The 17181-nt window shown below is 38.6% G+C and overlaps 1 protein-coding gene across 6 annotated transcripts in view; it reads right to left on the bottom strand.

Annotated features, from left to right (window-relative positions):
* Positions 1 to 2921: 2921 nt before the first annotated feature.
* Positions 2922 to 17181, bottom strand: part of prkag2b (protein kinase, AMP-activated, gamma 2 non-catalytic subunit b) — a 36919-nt gene continuing 22659 nt past the window's right edge. For 4 of the 6 annotated variants that reach the window (XM_081703289.1, XM_026998252.3, XM_081703290.1 and 1 more), the window contains 12 exons: positions 10942 to 10993; positions 10600 to 10709; positions 9823 to 9904; positions 9264 to 9322; positions 9128 to 9173; positions 8847 to 8901; positions 8600 to 8726; positions 8237 to 8402; positions 5970 to 6007; positions 5244 to 5390; positions 4993 to 5086; positions 2922 to 4181 (listed from right to left, as the gene is read on the bottom strand). In XM_081703289.1, coding sequence (XP_081559415.1) covers positions 4153 to 4181; positions 4993 to 5086; positions 5244 to 5390; positions 5970 to 6007; positions 8237 to 8402; positions 8600 to 8726; positions 8847 to 8901; positions 9128 to 9173; positions 9264 to 9322; positions 9823 to 9904; positions 10600 to 10709; positions 10942 to 10993 — 1005 coding nt within the window. In that variant the 3' untranslated portion in view covers positions 2922 to 4152. Of the gene's footprint in view, positions 4182 to 4992; positions 5087 to 5243; positions 5391 to 5969; positions 6008 to 8236; positions 8403 to 8599; positions 8727 to 8846; positions 8902 to 9127; positions 9174 to 9263; positions 9323 to 9822; positions 9905 to 10599; positions 10710 to 10941; positions 10994 to 11258; positions 11376 to 11530; positions 11675 to 17181 lie in introns of those variants that run through there. The other 2 variants (XM_081703291.1, XM_026998255.3) reach the window with 2 other exon arrangements.

Raw genomic sequence — 17181 nt, forward strand, 5'->3', positions numbered from 1 at the left:
CTGTTTCTAGATCGCTGTGGCGTATCAGTGCCAAAAGCAGAGAGCAGAAGAATCCTATCGTGAATCACATGTGAATGCAGTCGAACATACAGTATTTCTAATGTTACCCTCAGAAGAATTCAGGTCCTTACCTGACCTAAATATCACCACTGGTCCAACCAAGCTAAAAGGTGGGACATTTAGGAGAGAAACAAAATGACTGAGATTGCTCCTTCTGTTGACAAAGGTAGGATGTGTTGTCCACCAACCTTCACACTAACAACGGAATTAGATCAGGGCCTACTACACTAGTGATAGATGCCCCCTTCTGGTGCATTTCATCAAATCTCAACTTGAATCAAAATTAATCTGGTTTCTGTTCTGTTTTTAATCACAAATGTGCAGGTGTTCATTTCTGAACTTGCCCATTTTTCACTCTTTTCCCACTGTGCTCTGCAGGGTGTGTCAAAGTTCTCCTGGATTTGTCCTGTACAGTGTTTGGTGGACATAGGCCTGTGGGAGTTTGACACAGTACAACCCCTAAATCCTAAAATATACAGACTTGAAGCATTAATTTCACCATAGCAGAAAATAGATTTTAAAAAGCACACAATCATGGAAAATATTGCATGGAAAGTGTAGCAAGGACATGTTTGACATGCTTTTACAGTAGAAAAAATATAAAATCCTAAAATAAGGTCAATTGTGAGGTCAGTCATGTGCAAATCTTAATTGTCTTATAAAAGCCTGTCCAACTTCCTTGGTATATGTTATTTCTGACATTTTACACAAGCTTGTTTAGTACTTTATATGAACAGACATAACGTGTGTTCTGATCTATTATAGTTTAAAAAAAACTTGGTGTTATCACCATAAACTACAACAGTGAGAACATTGTTGAGTTTCCTTTGAGAATGTACAGTGTCTGTTGTTATAATGAAATTATACATGTATGTTCTTTCCACTGTTTACAGCTACTTTAATAATGCCACACTAAAATTCAACAGATTTAGGATACCATAGTTAACTATTTAATCATTCCTTATTTTTTTATTATTTATTGTTAGGTACCTTAAAGCCAATAGTTGAACACGGGAGATCATTGTAAAATTACTTTCATTTTAATTCCATTTCTAGTTTTCTTGTTTATAATTCCACACTTTAAATATATAGAATTTATTAGGATCCTAATTTACTGCCTAAATGCTTACAATAATTAATGATGTATACATAAATCAAAAAATGACACCAGATAGCTATGTGGGTATTTATTGAACATTTATATTGTTGGACATATGACTTCACATATTACTGTAGCAAAAATGCTTGTGATGTGATATGGTGTCCATTTTTACATTGAACCCTGTTAAAAGGAAGTAAATTAGTAAATAATTTTACTTCCTTTACTTTAATAAGTAAAGGAAGTAAAACGTTGGGAAGAAGCATGTAAAGGGATTGAAGCAGTGTCTCACACTCTACTGTAACTACACCATGTACCACTATTTATTTCTGAATGGGAATGAAAACATGATCAAGATTTTCCTCATCATGCTGTATACATATATTTCCCTCACAATGCCATGCCTGCATATTCCTCAAAAGGAAGAGGAACCATCATTTCTCTTTAGTTTCTTTAATTACCATTATGTTATCATTATTCAATATTGCCATTTCGCACACAAGTCAAAGCATGGCATAAATCATGCATACACACAAGAAAGAACAGTTTCTCATTTTGTAAAAAAAAAGACAAAATAAAATCCACTTAATTGTGTAGTTTTAATTGCAGTGTTATTACCAGGAGCAAAGGTGTAGAAATGCATCTCCTACTTACTGCTATACCCTGTCCTGAAGCCTTCCAAGGTGTTCAGTGCATTTAATTTAGCAGCAGTGCTGTTTGTACATAGTCCGCACATGACACTCCTTAAATAAGCTACCACAGTATCCTTCTGTAACAATGACATGATTAAAGAATCATAATGTCGCACATTGTTGTGGCCTGTTTTGTCAGTGTTAGATGTTGTTCTTTGGTAATTAGCAAAAACGTCAGCAAATGTCACCTTCACAGGGAGGATAGTCATGTAAATAGGGTAGAGTACTCTCTCACAGCCCACTGACTCAGTAGGAAATCAGTGAGGGTTCCATTTGCTCCTCCTGTTCTCCGAATCCAAAACTCACCAGCAAACTCCTTGTTCTGCTAAATGTAAAGGTAATTTCACATCTCTCTCCCTCCCTCCCTATCTCCCTTTCATATTCTGTTTGCACACATCTTCAGACAGGCCTGATGGGAGCTCCGTGTAATCTGTGAAAAGCAGGATGCTGTAAACAAAACTGTGAGAGAGGGCGCGTGGAGGAGAGTGAATCAGCCATCCCGACTCCTGCTTCAGCAGTCCAGGGCCTTTCTTGCTCTCCATACATAAAACACAACATGCTCAAGGAAACCAGGCTCCCCCCACCTCTGCTTTTTGAGACACTTTGACATGTGTAAAATGAGAGCTGGCTTTGATGTTGTGGTTGTGGTTTGGTTTTCCCATGTTTTGTATTCCTGAGCCTCAGACCTGACCTCTCAGTTCAGGCCAGCTGCATTTCAAATCACATTTACACAGGTCCTATGCACAGTCGTGCAGCTATGAAAATCAAGAAATGTCAAATGCTATGGCGCCGCATAGTGGATATTCCTATAGCATCAAAAACATAGTCTTAGTGGTTTAAGCACACTGGCCTGGCCTCAGATCTGTATTAAATAAATACATTTATAAGAACAATAATCATAATAAGAACACTAATTATAATACAATGAACATATTATAACTCTTAGATCTGATTCTGAATAAGTCTCCATTAATGAAAAAAAAAAAAACACATTTAACAGAAATTTTTACTACACTCCAAACTACGTGATGTATTAAAAAAGTCACAATTATGAATGCATTGTGCGTATATTAAGTCAGAACATATACAACTTTTTTAATGAAAACTTTAGCATCATTGTTCAGCTAATAAAGGTGCACAGTTTGTTCCAGATTGAAGACTTCCCTTTCAGTAAAGAAATATAATGACATTTAAAAAAGAAATTTAAAATTTTTTTAAATGAACATGATTTAACATTTTAGGATACATAATTAAACCTTCCTGTAGTAGACCTCCAGGCTTGCAACTTTTAACCTGAACATTAATGGTATATATAAAAAGGTACTCATCGTACTGATGGCCACTAACCCCTTACCGCACATCCCCCCCTTTTTGCATAGGATGGGGATCACATGCCCCAAAGCGAACCAGAAAAACACCTACAGAATGACAAAGCCAAAGTACATAAAAATCAGTCAACACTGTCGCCCACAAATTACCGTCCTGCTCCACACTTCTGAATGAATAAACAAAAATAATAATAATAATAAAAACATAAAAATGTCTTGTGTTCTCCAAGATTTGGTACATTCATTCTTTACCCAAAACTTGGGACATATACAAGGCACACCTGACAACAGTGCACAATGACATTGCAAGGACTACAGTGTTCAGCAAGTTGGCTTTTTTGTTGCTGTTGTTTTTTGCATTTTCAAAAGCACATTCATTGGTTGCTCATTGGATGATTGGTGCGTTCACAAGAATGACTACCATGCTCTGCCAGCCTCTTCAACAGGGAAAAAAAACAAAACAGGGAACTGGCCAATGAGGGCTAAGTGTCAATCTGTCATTCGGCAAAGTCCGACCGTTTAAATCTGTGATGTAGATGCAAATTTCCCTTTTGTAGATTTTAGCATAGCAGCTAAGTATGATCATTGTGCCATTTAGCATAATACATACAACATTATTATGTGACAATATTAACATCCAAAAACAAAAGACGACAGTGCGCAACTGTCATGTCTGTCACAGATGCAGCATCAAAAGAGCAGCATGGCGAGGCAAACAAGCCCATAAATCAGAGCATGTATAAAGTACAGCAGCAGACACTGGGCCACCAGAAACTATATAAATTATATAAAAATAATGTGCGTTATGACCGTTGCATGAAGCCATTGTAAAAGGCACCTAAAAAAGAGGCCCAAAGTATCTTAGTGCTTCCAGTTATCTTTCTGAGAAAGTCAAGACTCCAGCTGGACTGATTAGGACTTCAGATGGATAATTTGTCATTTCTGTAACATGACAGAAGTGGTCATCGATGCGTCATTCCATCTTAACTTCTTTCCTGCTCCCTATGAAATAAATTGCACTGAGTTTAAAAGTTGTACTGGTTTGTTTAATATAAAGTCTGATGCCATTAGGAGTCCACATATATTTAAGGAACAAAACTCATAGCTTTTAAATTGTTTACATTTTGTGGTTCATTTTTCATTTGCAAGGAAGTGCTTGGTTTTCTATTTATACCAAAATCATTTGCTAACTGTCACACATAACTTTGAACAGTGAGTCAATAAATAGGCTTCTATAATATTCAACTGAGTATTTCTCTTTACTGTGGCAAGTTGCGAACGTAACTAACACATGAACCACTACGCATAGTACAAAGACATCAATGCACGCTACAAACAATGAGCAAGACAAAATCAGTGCAACCTTGTCCAATACACACTGACATAACCATACAAACAACTGGATATTTGGATATCCTTGGCAATGCAGTCAGTATACTAACTTGTTATCAGAAACAGGCAGGTACCTGGCTGCAATGATTAATTATAATGGATGGCTATGCTTACAGTCTATATGGTACATGAAAATCTAGGAAGAGTCAATAATGTGATGACATTGCTTTTTGTAACTGCTGTTTGCACGGATATTTACAATCAGTTCCTATTTGCACTGACTCATAGCTTTGTTTTGGGGCTGAACAGAACAAAAGTGTGGACTGGCTGGGTTCCTGGAGGACGCTTTTGTCGATTTGAGCCCTCAGTGTCTGGGTATAATGCAACCACAGCTGTACCTGTGATGGAAAGCCTGCCTAAAGCATCTGGGCAGTAGAAGAAGGAGAGTGGAGAAACACTTAAGGATGCTGAGCTTCTGTACCTGAGGGGGTGAGGACCAAGGCCTGGAGGATGTCTGAGAGCGAGACGATGCCCTCAATGCGGGAATTATCGTCCACTACCACCAGCCTGTGCACCTGGAGAACCAGCAGCTTTGAGTGAAGCTTCTGAAATGGCTTTCAGCAGATACTCCCAAATGTACAAATGAACAGAACCATAACAGACAATGTGGGGGTTTGCATGGTGTGTGAGTGTAAAGAGAGATCAGTCTCACATCAGTCCACTCAGGCTCACCTCAGCTTTAACGATTCGGTCTACGATAGTCTCCAGGGTCTCGTGCCGCTTGCATTTCATCACACCCTCAAAGTACTCTGAACGGTGCTTCAGTGCCTGGGTCACTGTCACGTCCAGGTTGTTGTAGGTCTTCTCGGCAGCCAGGTTCTACACACACCCACAACAGTAATGAACACAGAGTAACACTATAGGCTGTGCCACTCCATACACACATACAACACTGCAGAGCTGAGCAATTGTGGCAAAAATTCTTACTGTAATAATTTAGACATACTATCTACCTTGATGATTGCTAGTAACATGAATAACTGATAATGCTTTTCAAAGGCAAGGGACCAAAACATATAGATATATAATTTAAATTGGCCCATTCTGTTTAATAGTGCCTTTTCTCCTGTTATGGAAAACAAAAAGCCAAGACAAACCAAACTCCTAAAAAGTGTAATTCTGAACTGGTACTCAGTAATAACTCCCTGGTTCAGTTGCCCAACCTTTCTTTTTTTTAATTTCTTTTAAATGGTGTAAATGGGTGCAACATGCTCTCTGGAAATCGCTTTTGTAAAAAGTTGTGATTTCAATGCATATTTTTAGTTTTAAATGTTTAAATAGTTTTCATTGCATCTAATGTTTTTTCTCTAAACCCCTCTAAGGAAAAAAATAATAGCGGCTTCTACACTATAAAGAATTTTACTATAATAAAAACATAAAAGAAAAAAAAAGACTTACTATGACATCAAATTTGGAGTAAATGTCCACAACCTTTCCTGTGTGAAATAAAAACAGTCAAATCAGTGGCAGTATGAGAACTTTCTAAAATTGTTCATCCCCATGGTGGAAGAGCATCTTTAAAACAACAAATTCTGACCCATAAAAGCCTCATTCTGTTGAAGAACTCCAACCAACTAACTTTAAGAGTGGATAAGTCAACTCTCCTATGTCCAGTAGTGCTCGAGGCTAAAATTAGCTATGAGATGTTTACATATGGATCATATTCTATTCTCTGTAAAACATTTCCTCGAGATGAAAGATTGCTGGGAGGCATTACTGGCTTGTTGGTTTGATTTTATTGACCATAAGTAGCAGGTGTTCTGCTCTTACAGTGTCTGCCTTCAGCTGAGGCTTAGACAAGAACACTGAGGATGTCACTGGCTGCATAATGGCAATGAATCTCATCTCAACAACTTCAGCTGACAAACGTGTGTTTATGCACAAATAAACTCAATGAAAACTTTTTCTGTATTTCTCCATTTTGCCCCATCAGAACTATGAAAACCAACCTAAAATTACAGTTATATGCAAAATAATAGCAGTGTTTAAAACAACTGAGAAAAAGATCAATCCTCATAATAGCTATTTCCATATACACAAAGGCACTGGGAGCACTGCACATTCAATTCCAAATGAAAACATGAATGAAATATAAATTAATTTTAAACTGAAAATGAAGAAAAAAGAATAATGGGCTGTTCAAAAAAAAATAGTGTCTTCATTTTCATTTACAAACTCAAATAATTTACAGTATAAACAAAGTTGTTTACAGATTTAGCTTTTCTGTTGATTACTGAACTAATATTTAGTTGTATAACCTTTATTTCTGATAACTGCTTTACATCTGTGTGGCATGGAGTCAACAACATCTGACACCTGCGAACAGATATTCCAGCCCAAGCTGACTGGACTAAATCCACAATTCTTCTGTATTCTTGGGTTTTGCATCAAAAACAGCATTTTTGATGTCACTCCACAAATTCTCAATTGGCTTGAGGTCTGGGGATTGGACTGGCCACTTCATAACATCAACCTTGTTAGTCTGGAATCTGGATGTTTTTCGCTTGCTGGTGTGTTTGGGGTCGTTGTCCTGCTGAAACACCCATTTCAAGAGCATTTCTTCTTCAGCATAAGGCAACATGACCTCTTCCAGTATTTTTGATATATTCAGACTGGTCCGTGGTGGGTCTGACTCCAAAGTATGAGAAATGTCCCCAAACCATTATCCTTGCACCGCCATGTTTTATAGTCTTCACAGGTTACTGTGGCTTGAATTCAGTGTTTATGGGTCGTCTCACAAACTGTCTGTGGCCTTTAGACCCAGTAAGAGCAATCTTGCTCTCATCTGTCCATAGAATGTTGTGCCACTTCTCAATGTGTTCTTTGGCAAACTGTAACCTTTTCAACATGTCTTTTTTACAGCAATGGTACTTTACGAGGTTTTTTTGCAAATAGTTTGGCTTCACATAGGCGTCTTCTGATTGTTGCAGTACTCACAGGTAACTGAAGATCTTCTTTGATTTCCCAGGAGCTGATCACTGGACGCTTCTTTGCCATTCTTGTTATTCTATGATCTACGCGGATGGTAGTATTTCTTTTCCTACCACGTGTTTCGGGTTTTGTTTGCCATTTTAAAGCATTTGAGATCATTTTAGCTGAGCAGCCAATTATTTTCTGCACTTCTTTATATGTTTTCCCCTCTCCATTCAATTTCTTGATCAAAATTCTTTCTCTGGAACAACCTATGTTACTCACTGAGAAAGAGCTAAAACCAGCAGGTACAACATTTGCTGCCCTTCTTCTTTAAATAAGGGCCATAATTGACACCTGTTTCTTCATAGAATGAATGACCTCACTATTTGAACTCCACACTGCTATTAATTTGAACACTCCCCTTTCATTAAATGAGTCAATTACACCCAATTAGCAGCGTGCATGTCATGACTGTTGATTCTGTTGGTTGCCCATTACTCGGCTACACCTGGTCATGAATTTTTTCCCCATGTTGTATTATCTTTTCTGCCAAAATCAGTAATTAAATACATTAGTGAAGTTAGACTGCTATTATTTTGCACATAACTAAACATCCTCTCTCTCACATTCCCATTCAAGATTAAGGTTCACAAATAAGGTCATAGATCTTCTCTCATGAATCGCCCTTAACAACATGACATGGGCTCAACTGATAAAGAGTGGACAAAGGTGGAGGTTAAGCCTGTTTCTACCCATGCCGTCCACCACGGGAAGCGCAGACACCCTCCTCTCCACGAACATGTTCAGGGCCTTGATGATGGCCGTGTGGGGCCGGATGAAGGCGATGTTGCAGTAGGTGCCAATCCCTAACTCCTCCAGGGTCTGCCTCATGAAGGCTGGCTTGGGCATCTCGCACACCTGACAGCCAGCACACACGACAAACGCTCTCTCTGAGAATCACTCTCAGACAACATTCATTCCAATCAGCATTCTGCTAATATGAACCGATCTGTAGCATTAGTCATGAATATTACATTTATCCTCCACATACACTATGCGAATATGGATTTATACAATGAGCTGCAGATTAGTGGCATATGTTTGCCTATACCCACAAAGAGCTGAAGAAATTTGAGGATCCTTTTATGTGTGAGGATGTAGAGAGCGTTGCCTGTGACTGGATCAATCACTGGTAACCGGTGAATCTTATTTTTGATGAGGGAGTACACAGCATCAAATATGCTGGAAATGCAAACAAACATATACGCACACAATTCTCAGAATTATAGAACTGTTACAGTTCAAGCCTTGTTAATGCCTGCCCCCTGCAGTGAGTGACCACAACAAATGTAAAAGTCTCACCTTGCATCAGGAGATATGTTAACCAAGGGCCTGCATGTTTCCTGTAAACAGAGTTCTTTTGGAAAAATAAAGAAAAAAAATTAATGTCTAGTTTACAAGCAAACTAATAATTGGTCCATTTTTGCAAATTAAGACTACTTCTAGACTACGCTGCAGTGCCAGTGGAGAATTACTATTGGGAACTCTTTTTAGTTTAGTCTTAAGCTTAGTCTGGGTCTGTGAAACTGGCTCATTAAAATTGAATTATATTTGAATATTACTTTTCAAAAGTTAACAGTTACCTCTCCATGTCTCAATTTTATGTTCTTCCAGCTCATATATTTGTACCTGCCAAAACAGAAGTTATAATCAAATAAAACAAAATACTATGAATTATGTATGAATTCATGTTTGGGAAAAATGATTTAAAACACCTACTAAAGGTGACTTGTAGTATCTGTGTAATATTATGATGAAGTCTGTTATGGTCAGCATTCCTAAAACCAAACATTTCAAATCAGTATCAGTTTACATTTAATTAGATCAGTTGCTGATTAGGACTAAAGCCTTCAGTGAGCAGCTTGAAATTAACTGGCTTACTGGCAGTGTTGTGAATAACGTGGTGTTATAGAGTTTGAAAGAAAGTCTACAGTGAGCACTGGGTAAAAATTGAAATTGCATGGCTAAACAAGGATTATATACTTTATTCTGCAATATCAAAGGCTAACTACACTGGCAATGGCAATGGCCAGAGGAAATACAAAGTGTATGTTACACTTTCAGAAAAAGATCATGACTATACAGGAAAGACAAAGAAAAAAGATGGATGGATTATACAAAAAATGGCAAGAACATTTATTTATGACTGAGTGTGAAAAGAATTATGCTAATTGTTATTAGGTAGGCCTAAGTTACATATGTAAACAATACATATGTGACCATATGTCTTGACAAAGTATTAAAAACAAAGATGTGAGCGTGTGCTAAATGTTCTTACCCACAAAGCTCTGCGTATTGGTCTCCCACAGTGGGGCAGCTCTTACTCCATTAGCAACCAGCGCAAAGAAAGCTTTCTTTACCTGCAGTATAGAGAAGGAGAGTTACCTCACACATTACCTCAGAATGGCACTTTGTCTCCCAGTTCACGCCCACAGTGAGGTCTCTCACCAATGGATACTCATGGATTCCTAACAGTTATATTCTCTATTCCTGCTATTTTGTCTTTGGTAAATCAGTGTATATGCTTTTAGCAAAATGTCACAGTGTGGCTACAACATGCTGAGTATCAAATCCACGAAGGCCATACAGCTTTCCTTGGCTATCTCAAACCCAAAATGTCCAGAGGCTCCCAAACACTGTCATTCAGTATAAACGAGGAGAGACGAAGGCGTAACTCAAAACAGCAGCATGACACGTGCACTTCTGGATGGTCCATACTGAGAGTGTCAGGCCAGGAGGCTGAAGAGGAGAGTGGCAACAGCCTCAAACCCTGCACATATTGCACGTGATTACAGTTGAACTGTTGCTTAACTATTGTTTACTATTGCTAAACAGTTTCTTCAGAGAAACACAGAATCTCATCTTCATTTCCTGCTATGTGAAACAGGTTTCAGTTATGGGGAAAAATAGCAAAGCAACGGAACTGCATGAATAACATAATAACCACTCCTGAATTTGTTAAAACTGGGAAGACTGATTTAAATTAAATACTTTATACTGTTAGGGTTATGTCCTACGTGCAGAATTGGTATCAGGAAATGACACAATTTCCTACCTGTAGTGTAGTATCGAAGACCACCAGCTTTGAACTGGTGGGAATGAGGTCATAGCACTTGTGGGACTTCATAAAGCGCATGTAAATATCACAGTCTGGCTCCTTAGAAGCTGAAAGGACAAAAAGAAACAGGCTTTCCCAACTACTTTTGATAGCAGGATAGAAATTAAGATACCATGCACATGAGCCCACAAGTGTGTGGTCAGCCCTGAGCTATTCTGCAACCATTAACTTATCTTTCTCACATATCTTCTACATGCTGTTTCTGGCAATCTGGAAAAAAGTCAAAATTCCAGAAGATTAGATCAGGGACATAAAAGATTTTCTATTTTAGTCACTTACATTCATTGCTGATTTCAAGTTTCTCCAACATGCCTTCAGCTAATCCATATACCTGTGAGACAGAAAAACATAGAACATAGAACTTAGCCATAGAAGATAGAGAACATAGATGGGTGGGGGGGGAGGGGGGGAGGAACCTGTGTAGTTCAAATCAACCCAACATCTACTAAGAACTTGCCATGGCTTCCCTTTTCCCTGGTGGCACCTAAGAATGCTTTGAGGTCCAGACAATAGCCCAGCTAAGCTCAAGGACACGATATATTGTAAAGCTTTCTCACTCATTCATTTGCCCTTCCCACTCCAAATGTGAAACTTACATTGCCCACACAGGTAAACATTAACCAATGGCACAGCCCCTGGCAGCGGTGTAATATCGGCTTCAGTCCTATGATCCGGAACCACTAATCACCAACGTGGAAGTGGTCCCTGTTTGACTTGTGTAAATGGCAAAGATTAAATAACAAAAGGAACTTTTGATACCCAATTCTATTAAAATAATAAGAAAATATGAGATTTATTGCAATAACCACAACGCAAATAAATAATAATCTTGTACAACCAGCTATCATTTTCTGCCATTAATACTTACATGACCTAGACATGTAGGTTTCTCTGAAGAATTCAGCCATTTGTGTCCAGAGACGCCACTCAGTAGCTTGGCCAGTCCCTTGTTATCTCAAGACTGGACGACTGCAATTCACTCTTGGCAAGCCTCCCTGCCCACACCACCAGGCCCGTGCCGCTGCACAACTCATATTTAATCTTCTCAAGTTCCCAAATATCATCCTACTCCTTCATTCCCATCACTGGCTTCCTGTTGTCGCCCACATCAGTCTTAAAATCTTGACACTCGCCTACAAAGCCTAAAATGGACATGTTTCCTCCTACCTGAAAACACTTGTCTCATCCTGTACCATGTCTCTCACCCGTCATGCCTCAAATGTAGCATTTCTTGAATCACGGTCTCTCAAGAGATAGCAGGGACATGCCAAGACTCTTTTCTACACTAGCACCAATATGGTAGAATGAACTCCCTCCAACAGTCCATACAGCTCTTAGTCTCTTGCTGTCTTCAAATGTAATCACCAATACTTCACTTACTTTTGTACATACATATATTTCTGTATGTGTGTGTCTGTGTGTGTGTGTACACACACACACACACACACACACACACACACACAGTAATTGTAGGAAAGTATACAGTTTACAGAGAAATAACATTTTAGACAGCGGTCCATCATCAGATGTACAAGCTTGGGTGTGCTTCTAAATCAGTAAAAGGGGCCAGTTTATATATGAAAAAGTAGTCAGTAGTCTGTTTAGAACCTCACTGAATGAATGTTATGATTTAAAGTTCCAGGGTTCCTTTTCTTTTAATTCACACACACACACACACACACACACACACACACACACACACACACACACACACACACACACACACAGTAATTGTAGGAAAGTATACAGTTTACAGAGAAATAACATTTTAGACAGCGGTCCGTCATCAGATGTACAAGCTTGGGTGTGCTTCTAAATCAGTCAAGGGGCCAGTTTATATATGAAAAAGTAGTCAGTAGTCTGTTTAGAACCTCACTGAATGAATGTTATGATTTAAAGTTCCAGGGTTCCTTTTCTTTTAATTCACACACACACACACACACACACACACACACACTGTTCTGGAGGCAGAAGGGGAATGGTTTTAGTGTTATGGCTGATTGGAGAACACAGTATTTTAACAAATACTGTGTTCCCCTGTGTGATTTCCCTTTGACAATGTCCTAGATTAATGAGATCTTTAGATTCAGGCCTAGTTCACTAGAATAAGGATTCTCTCCATGGAGACAACTAAGCACTATTGACAAAAGTGTCTGTTAAATGTACTATAATATAAAAAGTATCCGTTTATATGTACTATAATTATCATAATTGCATGCTATAGCAATTTCAGACACAGTATTGCCTGTGCAAAGATGTGGGCTTGCCTTCATACATGAACTAATGCTACAATAAAACTACTTGCTATATTACAATTAACAGTACCATCACGATGCTATGATGTAAATGAAATAAGGATTTACAGCATGTGTGTCTATCCAAGCATCTTTCACTAAAATTTCTTTAGCAGTATGTTTCCCTCTGTAAAACCAACAATAAATGCTTGCAAACTGTGGGTTACACAGTTCTTTGATACAGATCGAAAGTGGTCTTAGCCTAAGCGCACAACACATGCATAAGAAACACACTGTGCGTGGTCCTATTTGGGAAATGGAACATGTGCACACCAAGTGTGTAAGTGTCATTTAAGTATGTAGACTGCACAAATATTAATGAAAGTTAAAAGTCTAAGTTTATGAGTCTAATGTGTTTTATGTTCTTGCTGTTTTAGAAAAGTGTCCATTTACCTTTAATTCTACAACTGAAATGACTTTTTAAGGCTTTGATCTCATCCACTGCAAACAAATGCAGATCAATGCAGGGCTGCTGAGATGTTAAACATGACAAACATGCCGGCAACCAGATAGTGTACAAACACAGTTCTGTGAGGAGCATGGGGACAGCTTCTAGGAAAAGGGACATCCTTTCCTTTGGGTTGGAAGTAGGTGGCAGTAATGTTCAGCACCTCATTGAAACTCTCAGAATCATTTAAATTCTCACAGCATACTGTAAGATACAGTTATGTGCAAAAAACAGCAATGTGTTTAAAACAACTGAGAAAAAGATCAAGCCTCATAATAGCATCTATTTCCATATACACAAAGGCACTGGGAGCACTGCACATTCAATTCCAAATGAAAACATGAATGAAATATAAATTAATTTTAAACTGAAAATGAAGAAAAAAGAATAATGGGCTGTTCAAAAAAAAATAGTGTCTTCATTTTCATTTACAAACTCAAATAATTTACAGTATAAACAAAGTTGTTTACAGATTTAGCTTTTCTGTTGATCACTGAACTAATATTTAGTTGTATAAGCTTTATTTCTGATAACTGCTTTACATCTGTGTGGCATGGAGTCAACAACATCTGACACCTGCGAACAGATATTCCAGCCCAAGCTGACTGGACTAAATCCACAGTTCTTCTGCATTCTTGGGTTTTGCATCAAAAAACAGCATTTTTGAGTTCACTCCACAAATTCTCAGTCGGATTGAGGTCTGGGGCTTGGGCTGGCTACTTCATAACATCAACCTTGTTAGACTGGAATCAGGTTGTTGCCCACTTGCTGGTGTGTTTGGGGTCGTTGTCCTGCTGAAACACCCATTTCAAGAGCATTTCTTCTTCAGCATAAGGCAACATGACTTCTTCCAGTAGTTTGATATATTCAGACTGGTCCATGGTGGGTCTGACTCCAAAGTATGAGAAATGTCCCCAAACCATTATCCTTGCACCGCCATGTTTTATAGTCTTCACAGGTTACTGTGGCTTGAATTCAGTGTTTATGGGTCGTCTCACAAACTGTCTGTGGCCTTTAGACCCAGTAAGAGCAATCTTGCTCTCATCTGTCCATAGAATGTTGTGCCACTTCTCAATGTGTTCTTTGGCAAACTGTAACCTTTTCAACATGTCTTTTTTACAGCAATGGTACTTTACGAGGTTTTTTTGCAAATAGTTTGGCTTCACATAGGCGCCTTCTGATTGTTGCAGTACTCACAGGTAACTGAAGATCTTCTTTGATTTCTCAGGAGCTGATCATTGGACGCTTCTTTGCCATTCTTGATATTCTATGATCTATGCGGATGGTAGTATTTCTTTTCCTACCACGTGTTTCGGGTTTTGTTTGCCATTTTAAAGCATTTGAGATCATTTTAGCTGAGCAGCCAATTATTTTCTGCACTTCTTTATATGTTTTCCCCTCTCCATTCAATTTCTTGATCAAAAATTCTTTCTCCTTCAGTACAATATCTGGAACGACCCATTTTACTCACTGAGCAAGGGCTAAAACCAGCAGGTACAACATTTGCTGCCCTTCTTCTTTAAATAAGGGCCATAATTGACACCTGTTTCTTCATAGAATGAATGACCTCACTATTTGAACTCCACACTGCTATTAATTTGAACACTCCCCTTTCATTAAATGAGTCAATTACACCCAATTAGCAGCGTGCATGTCATGACTGTTGATTCTGTTGGTTGCCCATTACTCAGCTACACCTGGTCATGAATTTTTCCTCCATGTTGTATCATCTTTTCTGCCAAAATCAGTAATTAAATACATTAGTGATGTTAGACTGCTATTATTTTGCACATAACCGTATATGAGGTTAAGCTCCATAGTTACAAACAGCATGGATGTTAACCTCATTTTAGCCTCATTTTGAGACACTGAAATCTGAGATCTGAAATCACTAAGAACAAATACACTGTTGGCCATTAGAAAAATATTTAATGAGTGATTAATTGTATTTAATATTTTAATCCATGTTTAATGGATTAAACATGACAATGCTGGTCTTTTAAGTGATCTAGGGACTTGTAAGAACACAGCATAGTAATCAATTTTGACAATCTACAGTGCATCCGGAAAGTATTCACAGCGCTTCACTTTTTCCACATTTAGTTATGTTTCAGCCTTATTCCAAAATTGATTAAATCCATTTTCCCCCTCAGAATTCTACACAGTACCCCATAATGAGAAAGTGAAAAAAGTTTATTTGGAATTTTTTGCAAATTTATTACAAATAAAAAACCCAAAAAACCACATGTACACATACAAAGTATTCACAGCCTTTGCCATGACATTCAAAATTGAGCTCAGGTGCATCCTGTTTCCACTTATCATCCTTCAGTTGTTTCGACAACTTGATTGGAGTCCACCTGTGGTAAATCCAGTTGATTGGACATGATTTGGAAAGGCACACACCTGTCTATATAAGTTCCCATAGTTGGCAGTACATGTCAGAGCACAAACTAAGCCATGAAGTCCAAGGAACTGTCTGTAGACCTTCAAGACAGGATTGTATCGAGGCACAGATTGGGGGAAGTGTACAGAAAACTTTCTGCAGCATTGAAGGTCCCAATGATCACAGTGGCGTCCAACATCCATAAATGGAAGAAGTTTGGAACCACCAGGACTCTTCCTAGAGCTGGCCGCCCAGCCAATCTGAGTGATTGGGGTAGAAGGGCCTTAGTCATGGAGGTGATGAAGAACCCAAGGGTCACTGACAGAGCGCCAGTGTTCTTTGGAGAGAGGAGAACCTTCCAGAAGGACAACCATTTCTGCAGCACTTCACCAATTAGGCCTGTATGGTAGAGTGGCCAGATGGAAGCCACTCCTCTGTAAAAGGCACAAGACAGCTCGCTTGGAGTTTACCAAAAGGCACTTGAAGGACTCTCAGACCATGAGAAACAAAATTCTCTGGTCTGATGAAACAAAGATTGAACTCTTTTTGGCTTGAATGCCAAGCGTCACGTCTGGGGGAAACCAGGCACCGCTCCTCACCTGGCCAATACCATCCCTACAGTGAAGCATGGTAGTGGCAGCATCATGTTGTGGGGTTGTTTTTTGGCAGCAGGAACTGGGAGACTAGTCAAGATCAAAGGAAAGATGAATGCAGCAATGTACAGAGACATCCTTGAAGAAAACCTGCTCCAGAGCACTCTGGACCTCAGACTGGGGCGAAGGTTCATCTTCCAACAGAACAACGACCCTAAGCACACAGCTAGGATAACAAAGGAGTCGCTTCGGGACAACTCTGTGAATGTTCTTGAGTGGCCCAGCCAGAGTCCAGACTTGAACCTGATTGAACATCTCTGGAGAGCTCTGAAAATGGCTGTGCCCCAACGCTCCCCATCCAACGTGATGGAGCTTGAGAGGTTCTGCAAAGAAGAATGGGAGAAACTGCCCAAAAATAGGTGTGCCAAGCTTGTAGCATCATACTGAAAAAGACTTGAGGCTGTAATTGTTGCCAAAGGTGCCTCAGGAAAGTATTGAGCAAAGGCTGTGAATACTTTTTTATTTATATATATATATATATATTTTTATTATTTTTATTATTATTTTATTTATTTATTTTTTTAAATACATTTGCAAAAATTCCAAACAAATTTTTCACTTTGTAATTATGGGGTATTGTGTGTAGAATTTTGAGGGGAAAAAAATAATTTAATCTATTTTGGATAAGGCTGTAACAACAAAATGTGGAAAAAGTGAAGCATTGTGAATACTTACTGGATGCACTGTATTTACTGCAAGTGCACCACTACCAGATTTATCCTTATGAGCTATCTAGCT

Source organism: Electrophorus electricus, chromosome 20 (genome assembly GCF_041902795.1).
Source record: "Electrophorus electricus isolate QZ-2024a chromosome 20, ASM4190279v1, whole genome shotgun sequence".
NCBI lineage: Eukaryota > Metazoa > Chordata > Actinopteri > Gymnotiformes > Gymnotidae > Electrophorus > Electrophorus electricus.